The following is a 19,390-nucleotide window of genomic DNA, read 5'->3' as shown; positions in this document are numbered from 1 at the left end:
GAAATTGGCCCAAACAAAGGGGTTGTAGGCCCCAAGAAAGTCTGCAATCCAATAAGGCAGTCATTAAACTTTGAAGTTCCAAAATGATCTCCTTTGACTCCATGCCTCACATTCAGCCCACTGATGGAAGAGTGGGCTCCCACAGCCTCATGCAGCTCGACCTCTGTGGCTCCATGCCTCACATCCAGCCCACTGATGCAAGAGTGGGCTCCCACGGCCTCGTGCAGCTCCACCTCTGTGGCTTTGCAGGGTACAGTTGCCCTCTCTGCTGTTTTCACAGGCTGGCGTTGAGTATCTGTGGCTTTTCCATGCACACAGTGCAAGCTGTTGAATCTGCCATTCTGGGGTCTGGAGGATGGTGGTCCTCTTCTCATAGCTCCACTAGGCAGTGCCCCAGTGGGGACACTGTGTTGGGGGTCCAACCCCACATTCCCCTTCTGTACTGCCGTAGTAGAGGTTCTCCATGAGGGCCCTGCACCTACAGCCAACTTCTGCCTGGACATCCAGGCATTTCTGTACATCCTCTGAAATCTAGGCAGAGGTTCCCAAACGTTAATTCTTGATTTCTGTGCACCTGCAGGCCCCACATGTAAGCCGCCAAGGCTTGGGGCTTGCACTCTCTGAAGCAACGGCCTGAGCTATACGCTGGCCCCTTTTAGCCATGAGTGGGGATGCAGGACACCAAGTTCCGAGACTGCACAAAGCAGCAAGGCCCTGGCCCACAAAACCATTTTTCCCTCTTAGGCCTCTGGGCCTGTAATGGGATGGGCTGCCACGTGAAGACCTTGGAGACATTTTCCCCGTTGTCTTGGCTGTTAATGTTTGGCTCCTTGTTACTTATGCACATTTCTGCAGCTGGCTTGAATTTCTTCCCAGAAAATGGGTTTTTTTCTTTTCTACCTCATGGTCTGGCCACAGATTTTCCAAAGTTTTATGCTCTGCTTCCCTTTTAAATGTAAGTTCCAGTTTTAGATAATCTCTTTGTGAATGCATATGACTGAATGCTTTCAGAATCAGCCAGGTCACCTGTTGAATGCTTTGCTGCTTAGAAATTTCTTCCACCAGATACCCTAAATCATCTTTCTCAAGTTCAAAGTTCCACAGATCTCTAGGGCAGGGGCAAAATGCCACCCTTCTCTTTGCTAGAGCATAGCAAGAGTCACTTTTATTCCCTGTCCCCAATTAGTTCCTCATGTCCATCTATGACCACCTCAGTCTGTACTTCATTGTCCATATCACTATCAACATTTTGGTCAAAGCCATCCAACAAGTCTCTAGGAAGTTGCAAACTTTCCCATTTCTTCCTGTCTTCTGAGCCCCCCATCCTGTTCCAACCTCTGCCTGTTACCCAGTTGCTATAACAGACTACCAAGGACTGGGTAATTTATGAAGAAAAGACATTTATTTCTCACAGTTATGGAGGTTAGGAAGTCAAAGGTTGAGGTCCCTGCATCTGGCAAGGGCTTTCTTGCTGCCTCCTCTCATGATGAAAGGTAGAAGTACAAGAGAGCATGAGAGTGAGAGCAAGAGGTGGCAGAAGTCCCTTTTATAACAAAGCCATTCTCTCAATAACCCACTCCCTTGATAACAATATTAATTCATTCATGAGGACAGAGCCCTCATGACTTAATCATCTTTTATGCAGGTCCTCTTCCCAATACTGCCACACTGGGGATTAAGTTCCAACACATGAACTTTGGGGGACATAGTCAAATCATGTCATTTTGTAAAGGCTTTGTAAATGCATTTTTTTTTGTTTTGTTTTTTTGTTTTTTAAAGGTTCTAGATAAAGCAGAGTATCTAAGAGATATGGAAGCAAATCTTTTGCCTGGATTTCTTAGATTACAAGAATTGGTAAGTAATGTGAGAAAGTGCTTTTTCCCCACAACTTAATCAATGGATTGTGTTGTAAAATTTTTTCATTTTGCTATTTGATAGGTGAGAATTAGTATTTTAATATAATTTTAGTTTGCATTTCTTTTATCAGTAAAGCTCAGTGTTTTTTCATAGTAAAATCAGTTGATGATTTGATAGCATTTATTCTTCAATTATTTTAGCTTTTTCTCTGTAATTATGAAGTCACTGCTTTCTATTAAAAGTTTTAGATGTTGCTAGAATAAATGGCAGAGGGCCAGACTTTAAAATCTTAAGGATTTTAAAATTTTCTTTGCATTTCAAAATAAGGATAATCTAAAATAAGAATAGCATGGCTATTCTGGATCATCTGGATTTCTATCTTATAACCACTCGGTGTCAGAGTTTACTTTTGTATTTCAGTTTACTCTTGTGTTGGCTTCACAAAGTACAGTAAGTCCTCACTTAACATCTTAGTAGATTCTTGGAAATTGCAACTTTAAGTGAACTAGCCTACAGCAGGTTCTTCCTTACCTTCAGCATCATTTCATTATAACATTGTTGAGGAAAAAAAGTTGGTTTCATTATATGTTGCGCTTAAAGTCACAGTTTCCCAGAACCTATCAACAATATTAAGCGAAGGGTTACTAATTAATTCTACTGTGAATGTCATGGCCCAATAAGAAAAGGACAGGGGCGGACTTACTAGGCATTTGTGTCAGGTGAAAGCCAAAGAATATCACAGATGAAACAGGGTTTTGTAATAGTTTGAATAAGGAAAATTGGTGAGGGAAATAGCTGTGGTTGTTTCCAGGTGAAACCGTATTCACCGTATTCACAAAGGGAATAAAGATTTAGTTTGAGCAAAACAATACTATTCAATATATTCAGTTAATATTAATTTAAATTTTGTTGGTTTTATAGTTTGTATTTATAAATTTATTTCGGTTTTATAATTTTGTAAGTGCTTTGAGCATAAGCAGTTTATACCTACCTAACTTTATGTTTGTATATATTAAAGTATTAAGTAATATTATAATAAAGTAAATATTTGGGGAGAAGTGCTTAAAGCATTTCTGCCTTTCAAAGTTAAATACATTACTCAAATTTGAGAATCTGCTGGAAGTTTACAGAGGCCACTGAAATTACTGTGTGCCCAAGGCTGACTCCTGAAGTTTACTTCTAGTAATAGTTGAGGGACGAGAGGTATAGAGAGGACAGGATAATAAGTGTAGCTATTGGTGGCCTATTCTGGAAGTTAACCTCACACAGTCTTGCTGTTCTTTGTTTCATTAACTCTTGACATTTTATTACTGAGACTCAAGATCTATCTTCTTTGAGTAGATGTCTACTCATTTCCTATTTCCTTTCCTTTTATTTATTTGTTTCATTTGTATTTGTGGGTTTTCGCATACTCATACACTATTTCCTGTTGCTTTGCTCTAGAACTCACCATCTGGTATCCAGAGTGCATTATTGTCTTCTTGCCTTTTCAGTGTAGATCACCCTGTTTTTTTCTCCTTATGCCCAGTAATGGTGATCATGCCTCCCTTCACAGCAATTAGGACTTTTCACCGTTTTTTAGTTTCAATTATAGAAACTGTTTGAAGAAAATTAAAAGATTTAGAGTAATCTCAGCTGAACTGGAAAAGAGAATTGTTTTTACATTTCTGCAAACATGCTTGATTTTTAAAAATGTATTTCATTGAAGAGAAATCTGGCAAAAGCATTTCTCATTTTTTTATGTTAAGTATTTATCTAAGTAAAGGGAAGTTTAAAATATGGTGGATATCATGTATACTGAAAGTACTTATCAGATGAATAGATGAGAACATTACCAATTTAAAATCTTTCTGCCCAATAGATATCTTCTTCTTTTTAGCCTCTCAATATATTTAAACTGATTTTATAAAATGCTTTTAGATAATCATATTTTTATAGCAAAAACAATTCAATAATTTGTTATTACGATTGTGATTAGGGCATGCTATTTTACCCCTATAGAAATAAATTCAGAGATTCTTAAAAAATCAGATCCAATATGATGGCTAATCCCTGTAATTCCAGCACTTTGAGAGGCTGAGGCAGGAGGATCGCTTGAGTCCAGGAGTTCAAGACCAGCCTGGGCAACATAGAGAGATCCTGTCTTTACAAAAGATACAGAATTTAGCTGGGCATGGTGGCACATGCCTCAGCTACTTGAGAGGTATAGGAGGATCACTTATGCCTAGGAGGTTGAGGCCAGAGTGAGCTGTGATTATGCCACTGCACTCCAGCTTGGGTGTGTGACAGTTTGCAAACGGATGAGCTCTTTGATTAGGTTTTCTAAATATGGTTTATTAATATGCAAATAATTTGTTATAGGTTAGAACTCTGGGGGGATGTATTTGAAAGAAAAATCCAAATGGAAATACTGCTCTGATTAAGATTTTTAAATGCAAAGTTACTTTTATTTCTTTTTACAGGCTGACAGAAATGTGACTGTTCTCTTTCTCAGTGAAATTGTTTGGGAAAAGTTTCGTCCAAATACTGGATGCTTTGAGCCGTTTGTCTTATATTTCCCTGATTACAGCATAGGTAAACCTTAAAACATTGTTTTGGCAAATGATATGCAGGAGAATAGTTTTTGTTGTTTGAAAGATTAAACTAGCATATTCAAATGGGAATACTTTGATATTCCCATTTGATATTCAAATGGGAATTATAAATTTGATATTCAAATGGGAATTTGATATTCAAATGGGAATATCAAAGTATTATTCCCATTCAAATGGGAATATCAAAGTATTAAACTGTTAAGGTTTGCTGCCAATCTCAAATAAGATGTTTGTATTTCTGCACTTACAAAATTTTTATTTTGGAACTGTGAGAGGTTATTGTATAATTACTACATTTTTTTGGATGAGCAGCTCTCATATTTGTGCTAATGTATCTTCGTTTTTTTAGTCACTACATTAAGATGTATATATATATTGTGATTATGACATCTGTACAAATAATCAGACTAGACTTGTAAAGCATATTAAGAGTGTTGAAATCTTCATTTACCATATACTTGGGTTAAGTACCATGTTGTGCTTATATCTTTTGATTTTATAAATCTCATTTTCTCTACTGTAACTCATACAGTACCAATTACCAGCCCTTGTGTTTCTTATTTTCTTGGGGGCTCTATTTAATCTTAAATTTCATAGATCCTGATGATTTTGGTCTTTGGAAGAGCACAATAGCTTTTTGTGTTGCTGAATAGCTTTGTGGATTAAGACTGGGCTGTCATACAGAGATGATACTTGGGATTCAGAGATTATAACTGTGAAGTGTAAGATGGTTAGCAGTCTATAAAAAAATAGCATTCCGTGACCTTGGCCTCATTAACACTATCCCTCTGAACTAATCAGCTGTAAACATACCTTAAGATTAACACATTTTTGTCTGTTTTCACCAGAACAGCAGTCAAATAACACCTTCTGTCATAGCTAATTAGCTGAGTTTTTTTTTAAACAGCAACCCAAAATAGATGGAGTCTTTATTGTCATTAATTTCTCATCCATAAAAATCCCAAAATAAAAAAGAGTAAGAGGAAAAGTGATAAAGGATTTTATTTTAAAAAAAAAAGGCTCTGTACCTGTGTCAGCACTGTTCATAGTTCAGTTTTTTCATGACCCATTTTAAGTACTGAAAAATTATTTAGAATTTAAGAAAATTATTAAAAAATGTTGATATTATACATTTCAGTCAAGTTGAATTAATGTAAGTAATTATAGAATTAAATTTTTAAAATTCTATAATTTAAATTTATAGATTTAAAATTTAAAAAGTAAAGATACAAAGCAGCATAGATGAAAGTTTGAGGACAAAAGTAAATAAAATGGTCTTACTAATTTTAGCGAGTATAGGATAATAGATTTTTGCAAAGTATATAATAATGGAGCCAAGTTAAATTCTGATTATTAAATTTTAGGGGGTTTTACATATTCAGTTTTTTTTTTTTTAAGCAAAAACACTAGTCAGACAAAAAGCCATTCAGAAGGGGAATATTAATTGATAAGTTGAAATTATTGTTAAGTGTGGAACCAGGGCAAAGAGATTATCTAAGTGATTAGTGTTACCTTGTCGTAATAACTTGAAACATGTCCTTTTCAGGAATATGGTGTCTGATTTTAAGGACCGCTCTCCTCTTAGCAGTTATGGCTAGGAGCCCAATTTGGAAGTCTTGTTTTCTGGTCTTTACCTCATGCAGACTACTCATCTTTCAATGATGGATATTTTTTCTTTAGAGAGATTATAATGCATTTGATTAGGTTTTTGGTTTAGTTATTGTGTCAGTTTGGATAGATTAAGTTATGTTCTGATAACAATCTGAAATTTCAGTGACTTACAGTTTCCTACCTAAGAACATTTGTACTGCTGTTATCTTACATTTTACTTCTATATTTATTATAAACCATGTAATACTATATTAATTATAAACCTCAACTATTATTATAAACCTCAGATATTAAATATTATTATTTTGGCTTTAAAAAATAACAGGACAAAAAAGAAAATAACTTTTATTGTTTATCCTGCTGGGGATTTGTTGAGTTCTTAAGTCTGTGGGTGTATAGTTTCATCAGCTTTGGAAAAATTTCAGGCAGTATTTCTTCAAATATTTTGTCTGCCCCCCTCACCTTTTCTTCTCTATCTTTTTTGTGTGGGATTGCATTATAGGTATGTTAGAGCACTTTATATTGTCCCACTGAAAGTCTGTTTATTTAAATTTTAAATCTTTGTGTGTGTGTGTTTTATTTGGGATTGTTTTTTGTTTCTATATCTTTCAGTTCACTGACTTTTTTTTTTTTTTTTAACAAGTGTCTAGTGGCCAGCTAATCTAATCCTGTAGAATTTTTCATTACTGATCTCATTATGCTTTTGTTTTCTTTTGTATCCTTGAGCATATGAGCATACTTATGATAGTTGTTTTAATTTTCTTGTGTGCTAATTCAGTTACCTGTTTTGTTTTGGGTTTGTTCCCACCGAGTAATTTTTCTCCATCTTGGGTATCCATTATGCTTTTTCATGTGTCTAGTAGTTTTTGATAGAATTATAGACATTGTGCTTTTTGTTGTGTTTTGGACTTTTTCTCATTAGCATTTTTAATTACTTACAGATAACAGTTGACCCTTTTAAGGCTATTTTTAAGCTTTTTTTGGAGAGATGATCCAGAGTAGCCATTATTCCAGGGCTAATTTTAGCTCTACTTCTAAGACATAGTTTTTCTGGAATCTCTACTGAATGCCCTGTATGTTTAGCATGGTCTCTGCCTTCTGACTAGTGGCAACATGAAAAATTCACAGCCCTGTGTGATTTCTGGGAATTGACATATAGCTCTCCAATAATTGTTTTTTCCCTAAAAGTTGTTCTTGCATGGCTAGGGTTTTACCCTATGCATACACAGATTGGTATTAAGCTAAGACTTGAGGGGAACCCCTGTACAGATTTCTGGAGCTCTTTTTTGGCATAGCTTCCTCCCCTCAGGTACTCTGCCCTGCAAATTCTAGCTACCTCAGCTCTCTCAGCTCTGGTCTCTATCTCCTCAACTCAGTAGGATAAATGAGCTCCTTTTGAAACTCTCCTTGTACCACAGTCTTAAAATTACTTCTTGTTAGAAAGCGTGGCTGATGGTAGGACTCACCTTATTTGTTTACCTTTTCTCAGGTATTACGGTCCGTTACTGCCATTTGTTTGATATTTAAAAATAGTTGTTTTCTATAGTGTGTCCAGTTTTTAATTGATTATTAGAGGAGGGTATTTCTGGATGTTCCTACTCCCTCACAACTGGAAGCAGAAGTCTCTCTCCAAGGTAGGAATGGCTTTTCTTTGCACATTAGCCTATACTTGGATAGTGAGATTTTAAGACCCAAGGAGACAACCAGTGGGTTTCTCCTACCCTTTATTTACTACCTCATGATACACTGTTTTCAGCTTTCTGTTATAGATGGGATTTTTTTTTTCATGAATTTGAATAGTCCTAGACTATTAGAGCTGGCATGACTTGCTTATTATAGAATTATACTCTGAGATTTTTGTCTGTAGTCTATAAACAAGTTGCTAGGTTACTTTTACAGCAACACAGTGAGGATTCCTATTCTTATAAGACTTTCATCAGGGCTGAAATGGGCCGGTGATAACATCTAATCAACTGTCTTATGGGATACAGAGGGCTACCTGTAAGGAATACCTAGATGGAGATGTTCAAGGGGTACTCAGAAGTGCAGTCTGAGCTGGAGACTCAACTGTTTTCCAGATTTTCTTAGCCATTCATTTATAGAAGTTTGTTGTTGTTGTTTTGCTTTATGTATGTTCATCTCTGTGATCATTTATCTCTTCCTTCCATCTCTCTTTTCTTACATCCATCCAGTTATTTGGTAGGTTTTATAGGTAGATATCTTTGTTTCTAAGTTTTATGGTACCTTTTAGAAATTTTCAGTATATTAACTATTTCCCCATGCCTAGTTAAAAAAACTTAGTGACATTATATTTAAAGTTTGCTATTAGAGTGTAAAAGTACATGGACTCTAAAGGGAAGTTTTGGCTTTTTCTTTTTTTCCAGCAGTTTTGAAATAAAAAAGCAAATTCAGTAACAGTGTCTCATCTAGTATCCATTCAGGATAATATTCTAAGTATAAAACTAGGCTTTGAAATTTTTTTTTGTCAACTTCTGTGTTTAAATATTCCTTAATAGAGCTATTTCTAAACTTCTGTTTATAAATTTTCAGGTAGTTCATATATATTTTTTGATCTTGTACCTGCATCTAATTGATTGGCAGGCACAAGAGTGGTTAAAATCAAGGGCCAATGGTAAATGGCCTGGCTAAAAATACTAACTTACTGGGAACCTTAAACAGAAGGAAATTGATATGATTAGAATATCCTGGAAGAGTTTTTACTTGTAATTTTTGCAAAAAACTTGAGCCCTCTGGAACTAGGTTTAAAGTTCTAGTCATATGCAAAGAGCTCTTAACTAAGAAGTCTAAGGAGAGCATTGCACCAAGAAGTCAGAGGATCTTACAATAAGGAATGAATGACTAATTGATTCCTGTATTATGCCTGGGAAATTTTGAATAATATATGGTTGTTTCCCTTTAAATTTTACTGTGTTTCTAAAATATGATTATTTCCAGCAGGATAAAGTATAAGTTTAGGACTCTTAATGTGGTATTTTATAAAGAGTCTGAGATATAATAGAAGTAGAGTAAAGATATCAAAGTTGTAGGGAGAAAATACGTTTTATACAAGGGGGAATAATAAAGTAAGGACTAGGATCAGGTGATGATTATTGTAAAAAAAGATTAATTCTTTTCATTTTATAAAACATGAAGAGCATTTTCTAGTTTGTTGGCAGTTTATGTACTATCCCCTTTTTCTTCCTAGTTGATTTACTTAATAGGAAGAAAAATAAACTAGAATCTATAGTATTTTTTCCCTTGTTACGGATTTTGCCGGTAATAAGGTTGTTGAGATTTTCTTTAGATGTCATTGTTTTCTATTTGTCTTAGTATTTAATAATTTTTTTTTTAACCCTCAGTTTCAAAATTTTGATTTACTTTTTCAGAAGTATTTTTACTCAAAACACTTCTGACACCAAATGTGTGGGGTATTTTTGTTCACCCAACAACAAATTCTTCAGTTTTCTAGATATCAAGTGGGTGTCCTAAAATTCAACTCACTTCTGACACTACCAGAAGTTAGTGCAGACCTCACAAGTTAAGGGCTTAGTCCTACAAGAATATTAGCACTTCAGACACCAGCCTAAGTCCCAGGTTTCTACCTGTACTCCAGAAAACTGGCTATAAATTGGGGTTTCACATGACCCCCTCCTCAGGTTTGATAATTTGCTAGAATAGCCCACAGAACTCAAGGAAACACTGTACTTACTCCATTTATCATAAAGGATACAAATGAACAGCCAGATGAACATGTACACAGGACAAGGACCAGTGGGGTCCCAAGCTCAGGAGCTTCTGTCCCTATGGGGCTGGAGTGTGCTACCTTCTCAGCATGTGGATATATTTACTATCCTGGAAACTCTCAGAACCTCATCATTTAGGATTTTTTTATGGAGGTGCCATTGTATAGTCATGATTTGATTAAATCATTGATCATTGGTCATGGATTCAGTCTTTAGCCCTTCTCCTTTTCCCAAGGACAGGAGGTGGGGCCTTGATATGGTTTGGCTTTGTGTCCCCACCGAGATCTCATCTTGAATTATAATCCCGTAATCCCCACATGTCATGGAGGGACCTGTTGGAAGGTAATTGAATCATGGGTGCGATTCCCCCATGCTGTTCTCAAGATACTGAGTTCTCACGAAAGCTGTTGGTTTTATAAGTATCTGGCGTTTCCCCTGCTGGCACTCATTCTCTCTCCTACTGCCCTGTTAAGAGTGCTTTCCACCATGATTGTAAGTTTCCTGAGGCCTCCCCAGCCATGCAGAACTGTGAGTCAATTAAACCTCTTTTCTTTGTAAATTACCCAGTCATGGGTATTTCTTCATAGCAGTGTATGTGAGAATACAGGGCTCTAATCACTTGGTTGGTTCCTCTGACAACCAGTCCCCATCCTGAAGCTATCTAGGGGCCCGCTGTATTAGTCCATTCTCACACTGCTATAAACATACCTGAGACTGGGTAATTTATAAATTTATAAAGAAAAGAGGTTTAATAGACTCACAGTCTGGGGGCTGTACAGGCTTCTGCTTCTGGGGAGGCCTCAGGAAACTTGGAATCATGGTGGAAGGTGAAGGGGAAGCAAACACATCTTCACATGGCCAGCAGGAGAGAGAGCATGAAGGGGGAAGTGCTACACACTTTGAAACAACCAGATCTCATGAGAACTCTATCACAAGAACAGTGAGGGGGAAGTCTGCCTCATGATTCAATCACCTCCCACGAGGCCCCTCCTCCACTGAAAATTTCAAATGAGATATGGGTGGGGACACATAGCCAAACCATATCACCCATCAAGGAACACCTCATTAGTATAAATTGAGGTATGTTTTAAAAGGACTTATTATGAGTAACAAAAGATACTCCTCTTATCCTTCTCATTCAGGGAATTATGAGGGTTTTTAGAAGCTCTGTGCCAGGAACTGCAGTGAAGATCAAATACATATTTTTTATTATATCACAAATCACACTTTTGTATTCTAATCTTGTAATAGTTTTATTATTCCTTAATTGTTGCTGGGTCTGGGTGTTTTTTTTTAATACCTTTGTTATAAAATGCTTGAAGATATGATTAGTGTACTATGTTAATCATTATAAGTTATTTTGTGTCCTGTGAAAAGGCAACCTTCAAAAGATCCTGTCCCATGATCATCCTCCAGAGTATTCAGCTGATTTCTATGCTGCCTATATTAACATTCTTCTTGGAGTTTTCTACACTGTTTGTCGAGATTTGAAAGAGCTCAGACATCTGGTAAATGAACATTTTGCTTGAATATATATATGTGTGTGTGTGTGTGTATACATATATGTGTATATATGTATTTTAATGTTTTCCATGTAGAAATGGTATGAGATAGGTTAGAAACTGAAATTTTATTCTGGGAATTTGCATATGGCCTCTAGAGGCTAACATGCCATAAGAAGGTAGATGTCTGTGGGTTAGTACAAACTTTGATTGTTTGATCTGATCAGAAAAATGTCATTCTCAGATCTTCTCACTCTTCCTTGTTTTTTCTCTAATTGCAGAAAATGCAGAACTCCATTAAAATCAAAATGAGGAATAACAGAAAAGAGATGTAAAAACTTGAGCAGTTTTACAACTCTGTTAATATTTTGTAACAGATTTTGTTCAAGTTTTATGTATGCGGTGATTGAGGTCTAGAATCTAGATGGATTTGAGTATGGTCAGAAGCTTTCATTGCATGTCTTTCATTAACCACTGACCCTGAGCTGGTAATCTTTGTATAGATGGTTCTTTTTAATTTTTTTTTTTTTTAACAATTAGAATAGCTGTTTATATTTCATAGACAGTTTGGAAAATGTTGATGTTTAATTGTTCTTTGACCTTTTTTGTCTTAATTGTAGGGATGGGAAAGGAAAGAGACAAGAATTTCTGTTTTCCCTTTTAGAAATCTTCAATTAATTAAGATCTTATCTCCATTTAACAGAAAATAGTAATATATCTGAGGCTGGAAAACAGTCACTTTCAAAGTAAAAGATTCTGTGTCTCTTAGCACATTTTCTTCACTTTGTTTTTTTTCTGTTTTTGCCCTGAAAAGTATTACTTAGATTCAGTGTGTGTTTGAGACAGAACACAGAAGGCAATCATTTAAAATTATGCTCACATTTAGTATGTTTTTGAAAGTTTCAGATTTCAGGGCTCCTCTGATTTACATGTAGATTTCAGACATCTTCTCGTCTGGGAAAGAACAAAACAGTTTTTCCAGTTCAAGCTTATCACTAACATTCCTCTAGAAGTTGGATGTCTTGGGATCCCTGGCTTCTGAGGGAAATGATAACACAAGAGACTTACAGAGAGGAGAGGGTCGGGAAAACGCACCTGAGTGAGATGGACTTAGGAGCAAATAATCCTCCTCTGTCTTTCCTGGAAAGTAACTTGCAGTTACCACTCTTTAGCACTCGAATCCTGTGGGAATCTGTGCTGGCAGCCATTTCAAAGTAGATTATAAAGTACAAGAAGGAAAAATTTAGGGAAAATATTTATGGGAAAATAAAATGTAAAGAGAGAAACATATATTTAAATGTGGTATTTTTAAAAGTTCTTTGAGTTTCACTGTGGGATGATTTTATTTAGGGTGAGGTTACAGCTTTTTTAAAAATAATATTCATAAATGTGTAGTATGGTTTAAGTCTTATACTACTATTGGTAATAATAGAGAAAAGTATCCTTAAACATTAGAGAAAAATAGCACAATGTTCTTAGTTTTCTCTATATATAGAACATAGAAGAATAAAGATATTCATTTTCTTTTTTTTCTTCAGATAGTGTTTGTGTTTGTTTCAAAGTTTGTAAGTGGCATATTTCTTGAAAGTTTATTAAATCACCTGAAAAATATTCTTTTCAGGGATCTTTTCTGGAAAGATGCTTTATGAATTGATATTTCTGTATTTTACAGAGGCTAGTTCTATAGGTAGCTTAAGATAGGAGAAAATGAAGTACTACTTTGATATTCATTTAGGTTTGTTTTCTCTGACAAACCTTATGATACTGCCTTTTTAACTGTTATTCATAAATTATTAAACATATTTTGGTGTTTCAACCAAAGAGAAAATCAATACAGTTGCCCCTTGGTATACTTGGGGGATTGGTTCCAGGACCAGTCCCATATATATCAAAATCCTAGCACACTCAAACCCTGTGATCAACTCTGCAGAACCTGAGTGTAAAAAAGTTAGCCCTCCATATACATGGGTTTTGTATTCCCTGAGTACTATGTTTTTGATCTGTGTTTGTGATCTGTGTTTGGTTGGAAAAAAAAAAAAAATCTGTGGACAAGTGGACCCTCACAGTTCAAACCTATGTCGTTCAAGGGTCAGTTGTTTATTTTGATTAGCCAAATTGTGTACCAGTTGCTGTTAACATTATGACACTTTAGTGTTATTACACCATGCTTAGATCTGAAAATCTAAAATTAAGGTAAGAAAGTTTGGCTGAAGTGAATAATTTCTTTTTGATTCTTCTCTACACTTAGTAGAATTTGGAAGATTTTTCTACTTTAAATCATTGTTTTTTATGAAGTAGAATAGGAAGAAATTATTTTAATGATTTGGTTCTTAGTTTTCTGTTATCTAGTTATATGTTATATAGTTACACATTTATATATATCTTTTTCTGTGCCTTATTGAATTATTTCGATATGAAATACTTGGGAACAAACTAATATTTTATATATATATATATATGTTTTAAATAAATGGAATTAGTATGTTTTTAACCAGTTTGCTTAAACTGCTGTTCAGTAGAATTCCAGTGTGGATTCATGGAAAACTACTAAGTAGTTATAATTAGTTAATTAGTACTCCTCAAACTTTAGAATGCATAGAGTTTCTAGAGAGATCGTTAAACATAGATTCCTGGGTCTCATCCTCAGAGATTCTGATTTGGTATGCCTGAGATGGTGCCAAGAACTTGCGTTTATAACAATCGCAGGTAGTGCTGCCAATCCAAATACTTTGAGTCATATGAAACTCAATGATGTTTATGAGAACATCAATTATGAGAATGTTCAGACCTTAGAAAACAACAGTTAATTATTTGGGCTTGAGGTTTTTCATTATATGTTTTATGGTTCTATGTGACATAAATATAACCTAAAAGTACAAATTATGCTTTGTTACTGTAGGGAAGTTCACATTTTTACCCTGCAGTTTTGATAATTTGAATCTGTAAAACAAACTAATAATAGATTAATGGGGAAAAAAAGGCATACAAATTTATTTTTTAATTTTAATTTAATTTTAAATTTAATTTTATATTAAGTTCCGGGATACATGTACAGGGCGTGCAGGTTTGTTACATAGGTAAAATGCGTGCCATGGTGGTTTGCTGCATCTATCAACCCCTCACCTAGGTATTAAGCCCTGCATGCATTAGCTATTGCATACAAATTTATTAATATGCATATGGGCACAGGAGCCTTACACTAAATATGAGACTCAAAAGGTGGGGGACAGAAAGGGGGGCCAGCTGGTTCAAATTTTTATGCCATCCTGAGGTTACAGAAAGAAAATGGGCTTGGAGCATGGCATAACCGGTTATTGGAGGGAGAGGAGCAAAGACTTGGTTAGGGAAGGCAGTCTTGTTGTGCAAATGAAACCTCATAGGCAGCAACTTTCAGAAAGAATAGATGTAGCCTGTGCTAAGTTTCTCTGTCACACCTTCAAAGGTGTCAGACCCTCAAGTCTCTTTCTTGAGAGTTAATCTTTCCTAGATCCAAGGTGGGGGGTGATCAGAGAAAGCCTGTTTGCATCTGCTGTTTTCTTATTTCCTCTACAGATGCAAATCTCCCTCACAAAATACAGCTTTTCAGGGCTATTCTTGTGCTTGCAGCCCTTCTGATTAGCCATATCAAAATATACCAAAGAAGTATATTTTTGGTGAGACGCTCGATTCTCCTGATTTTGTATATAGACGCTAATGTATTAGGCAGAATTTAGCCAATTAAAGAATATTTTATGTTGTGCTGTCATTATTAGTATTTTTGCTGTTTTGTTATTATAGTAATAAGCTACAATTACTTTTTTTTAAAGAAAGAAGCAGGGTCTTGCCATGTTGTCCAGGCTGGAGTGCAGTGGCTGTTCACAGGTGCAGTCACAGCACACTACAGGCTTGATCTCCTGGGCTCAAGCAATCCCCCTGCCTCAGCCTCGTGAGTAGCTGGGATTACAGGCACATGCCACTGCGTATAATTACATTTGACTTGAGCAAATGTGTTTAAGTAAAATTTCCTGAACTGCAATACAGATTTTACTTGAAAAATAAATTTATAATTGTGATCGATCAGTGCTTTTTTTCTTCTCTTTTTTTTTCTTTACTTACAGGCAGTACTTAATTTTCCTAAATATTGTGAACCTGTGGTTAAAGGAGAAGGTAACTGTGTAATTTTACTCATTAATATTTATTTTGAGAAAGGTTTTTACAAGATATAAATTACTGAAATTTTCTTCCTTTTGGGGTAGCAAGTGAACGTGATACTCGCAAACTGTGGAGAAATATTGAACCTCATTTGAAGAAAGCTATGCAGACTGTTTATCTCAGGGAAATATCAAGGTAATTTTCTATTTAGTATGCATACTAGTTTTTATATCTTTATTTGGGACATATACTCTCTCAACTTAAATAACAGAGAGAGGGACTCTAAAAGATAACGATATCTGTTTGAGGATTGGCATTGCAATGGGAAAGCACATGCTGTAGTAAACTCTGCATCTTCAGGGAGGTAAAGGAAGACAAGGTTTTTAAAGGAAGAATGAAGAGAATTACATAATTGTTTTGAGATAGTTATTCTTTGCTACAAGGATCAATTACAAGGATGGCACCAGTTCAGAGCTGGACAGGGATTTGCCTGGCAGATGTCCTCATGGAGGTATTTTTTTTGGAAGATTGCATTAGCCTTTATACAAGGTTATGTTTTTTTCTGTCTTTTGTAATAGTTCTTTTTATCAGACATTATGCATGAGAACCCTTCCTTCATGGCCTTTCTTGGCTCTGTTTGTCAGGATTTTTAACACATGTGACTCCATTTTGATTCTGACAACTTTTTTCTTTTAATCAAGATTTTTCTCCAAAATCATTGCTGATCAGTCATCCTGTAGTTAGATTTTTATTGTCTCTTGGTGCCAGAACGGAGCTGTCCTGGGTTGTTGTCTGTTCACATGTCGAAGGGAGTGAATGGTGGCTAGGAGTCAGTGTCAGAACTCTTTTAGCCACAAGGGAGGTTTGAAAGGAGTGGCTGAGTCTACCTAGAGTCTGTTGTTAAGTTTAATTTTGTCTGTTCCATAGGTGTTGGCTATCATTGCAAAGTGCTTGGGCCAGCATTGTTCTGTTAGGAGTTGTACTTCTGCAGAAATTGTTTTTTGAGATGTAGTTTCGCTCTTGTTGCCCAGGCTGGAGTGCAATGGCGCAGTCTTGGCACACTGCAACCTCTGCCTCCTGGGTTCAAGCGAATCTCCTGCCTCAGCCCCTCGAGTAGCTGGGATTACAGGCACGCACCACCATGCTCGACTAATTTTTGTATTTTTAGTAGAGACGGGTTTTCAACATGTTGGCCAGGCTGGTCTCGAACTCCTGACCTCAGGTGATCCATCTGCCTTGGCCTCCCAAAGTGCTGGGATTACAGGTGTGAGCCACCGCACCCGGTCACTGCAGAAATTTGACAGGCAACAAGTACAAAATTTACAAAGGAAAATACAAAGTAAAATGTATAGTAATATGACAATCCCAGTTTGTATAGTGCTTTTGAACTGTGAACCTCTGCTTAAAGGGAACCTACTGAATAAATCAAATGACCACAGAGAGTTAGGTGAGACTTCTAACCATGTGGCCTATTTTCTTATTTGGTATATATATGGGTCTCACCTTTTCCAGAGGAATTTATTCGGGTACATCTTGTAGTATTTGCGGTAACACCGACATTTCCTTATGTAACCAATCCGTTTATCATCTAGTATTACATGACTGAGTTGAAACAAAACAGAGTGAGCAACAATTGTATTAGGGATGTTGCCAAAGTTGCCCACTAGATGGACTAAAGAATCTTTTAGGTCAGGTTCTGTCAACTTACCAGCAGAAGCTACTAATTGTAAAATTTCAATTATACCATTATCCTATCAAGTGAAAATGGTAGGCATTAAGAGGAGTAAGAGTCTCATTATGATGTGGAGTCTTGTTCTAATATCTTCGAAAAAACTGTTTCTATCATGAAACTGTCAACTTCTTATCCTGCTTTGCAGTTCGACTGTCTCTGGTTATGGCATTTAGTGGTTTGTTGACCCTTCTGTGTGGTCCACACATCAGGTACAAGGTTTGTTCCTTAAAATTCATCTAGCTTCAATGTATAAGGCTTCAGGAACAAAGTAGTCCCCCTTTTTAGTAATTTTATAGAAGAAAGTTGGATTGGGGGAACCTAGAAGAATTTAGAATCTAGTCTAGGCTACAGGTTGATTAAAACTCAAATACAATGCATAAAGCTACAAACTAATAACAGGTGCATTATAGCTTTTTTTAAAGAAACATAACCTTTTCTCTCTATGTTGATCACATAGATTTTAAAACCTCTTGAGTCTAGGAAGTCAAACCAAGGCCAATTTAAGATTTTAGTTCCTGGGCCTGCCAGGAAGTGGCATTTTTTACTCACTCACTGTAAGGCTGAGAATCCTTGAAACCAGGCAATTCTGTGCACATTTTCTTTTTTTTTTTTTTTTTGAGACGGGGTCTCACTATGTCGCCCAGGCTGGAGTGCAGTGGCGTGATCTCAGCTCACTACAAGCTCCTCCTCCCGGGTTCACGCCATTCTCCTGCCTCAGCTTCCCGAGTAGCTAGGACTACAGGTGCCCACCACCACACCTGGGTAATTTTTTTTTTTTTCCGTATTTTTAGTAGAGATGGGGTTTCACCGTGTTAGCCAGGATGGTCTTGATCTCCTGACCTCGTGATCTGCCTGCCTTGGCCTCCCAAAGTGCTGGGATTACAGGCGTGAGCCACCACACCCGGCCTCTGTGCACATTTTCTAATATGATATGACAGTCAAAGTCTTGGTAATATAACCAGTGTTTCCAATTATATCCTGTTATAAAGAGAGGTCAAAGTCTTGGTAATATAACCAGTGTTTCCAATTATATCCTGTTATAAAGAGAGAGCAAATTCTTATTGAATTTAGTGAATAAACATATTTTCAAGGAGAAAAAAAATACCCATGAATAGTTTTTGAATTTTAGAGGAATGAAATGGGGAGAAAAAGCAGATGCTTCACCTTGGTTCACAAAATATACTTTACTAAATTGCTAATTAGCAGTTCCATAAAACTATAAACTATAGGTAGATTAAGAGAGAAAATTTTCTCAAATCTGGAAAACAAAAACAAGCAAAAAACTAATAATGTTTCAAATAAAAATCATAAAAACATCCTCATCAGTTATTCAATCTCATGTAATTAATTTTTGTTCTATTTGATCTTGATTAGCAGTTTCATGAGCCCATCATTTCTTCATTAGAGTTCTGATAGATTTTTATTGAGTCCATTGATCTTTAAGTTACTAGAAACTTGTATTTAAGAGTACTTGTTAGAATCTTTTTTTATGAATCTGATTGCAAATGCTTTTAGATAAAAATCAGAACAATAACTGTAGGATGACAGAGACTTAGAATAGCCATGGATAAAAATTTGATGAAAGTTTACCATAATCAGAAATTGACAAGGAAATTTGATGATTTTTGTGGCATACATATAATGACCACAATTATGACTTGATGATATATTAGATCTCTAAGTTTTATGTAATTTTACACTGATATTAAACACATACCTATAAATATAACTGAAAGAAGATCCAGTATTACCATTTGGCAATGCTTCTTACACAATTTACAAAATAAATTTAATCATTTAATATCTTTACAATATGAAAAATATGTCTTTTGAGGCTTTCCAGGGGCCTAGCTAGAAAATCCAAAAGTTAGTTCTAGGTCAAAAATATTTAATTTAGAATTTTGATATTGGGGAGGTCTGTCAAAGATGTGAAAAGGTTTAAAACACCTGGTCAAAACAGGATCACAGGTCACTGTGAAATGATAGTCATTCATTTAACCAGAATGATAATCAGAGGACTTCAAAAGCAATATAGAAAGTTACCTGGATTTAAAAAACATTAACCCTTTCAAAGCTATTTTCCTAAGTAATAAAAAATAAAAAACTAGTAAGAAAACGCAGAAAGTTATCTTGATAAAATGCAAAATATTTGTTTCTTGGGCCAGTTACCAAAAAAGTAGAGAAAAACCTCTTGCAGTATGATTGCTTCTCCTTACGGGA

The 19,390-nt window shown here is 35.8% G+C and overlaps 1 protein-coding gene across 2 annotated transcripts in view; it reads left to right on the top strand.

Annotated features, from left to right (window-relative positions):
• Nucleotides 1-19,390, top strand: part of ORC5 (origin recognition complex subunit 5) — an 81,395-nt gene that overhangs the window by 8,496 nt on the left and 53,509 nt on the right. Inside the window, exons 4-8 of one of the 2 annotated variants that reach the window (XM_004045996.5) lie at nt 1,780-1,854; nt 4,320-4,431; nt 11,183-11,313; nt 15,405-15,453; nt 15,543-15,633. In XM_004045996.5, the coding sequence (XP_004046044.3) occupies nt 1,780-1,854; nt 4,320-4,431; nt 11,183-11,313; nt 15,405-15,453; nt 15,543-15,633 (458 nt within the window). The remainder of the gene's footprint in view (nt 1-1,779; nt 1,855-4,319; nt 4,432-11,182; nt 11,314-15,404; nt 15,454-15,542; nt 15,634-19,390) is intronic. The other variant, XM_055392557.2, reaches the window with a different exon arrangement.

The sequence above is a fragment of the Gorilla gorilla genome, chromosome 6 (assembly GCF_029281585.2).
Source record: "Gorilla gorilla gorilla isolate KB3781 chromosome 6, NHGRI_mGorGor1-v2.1_pri, whole genome shotgun sequence".
Lineage (NCBI taxonomy): Eukaryota > Metazoa > Chordata > Mammalia > Primates > Hominidae > Gorilla > Gorilla gorilla.
Note: the sequence above shows the minus strand (reverse complement) of the source record. Positions and strands in the feature narration are given on the sequence as shown.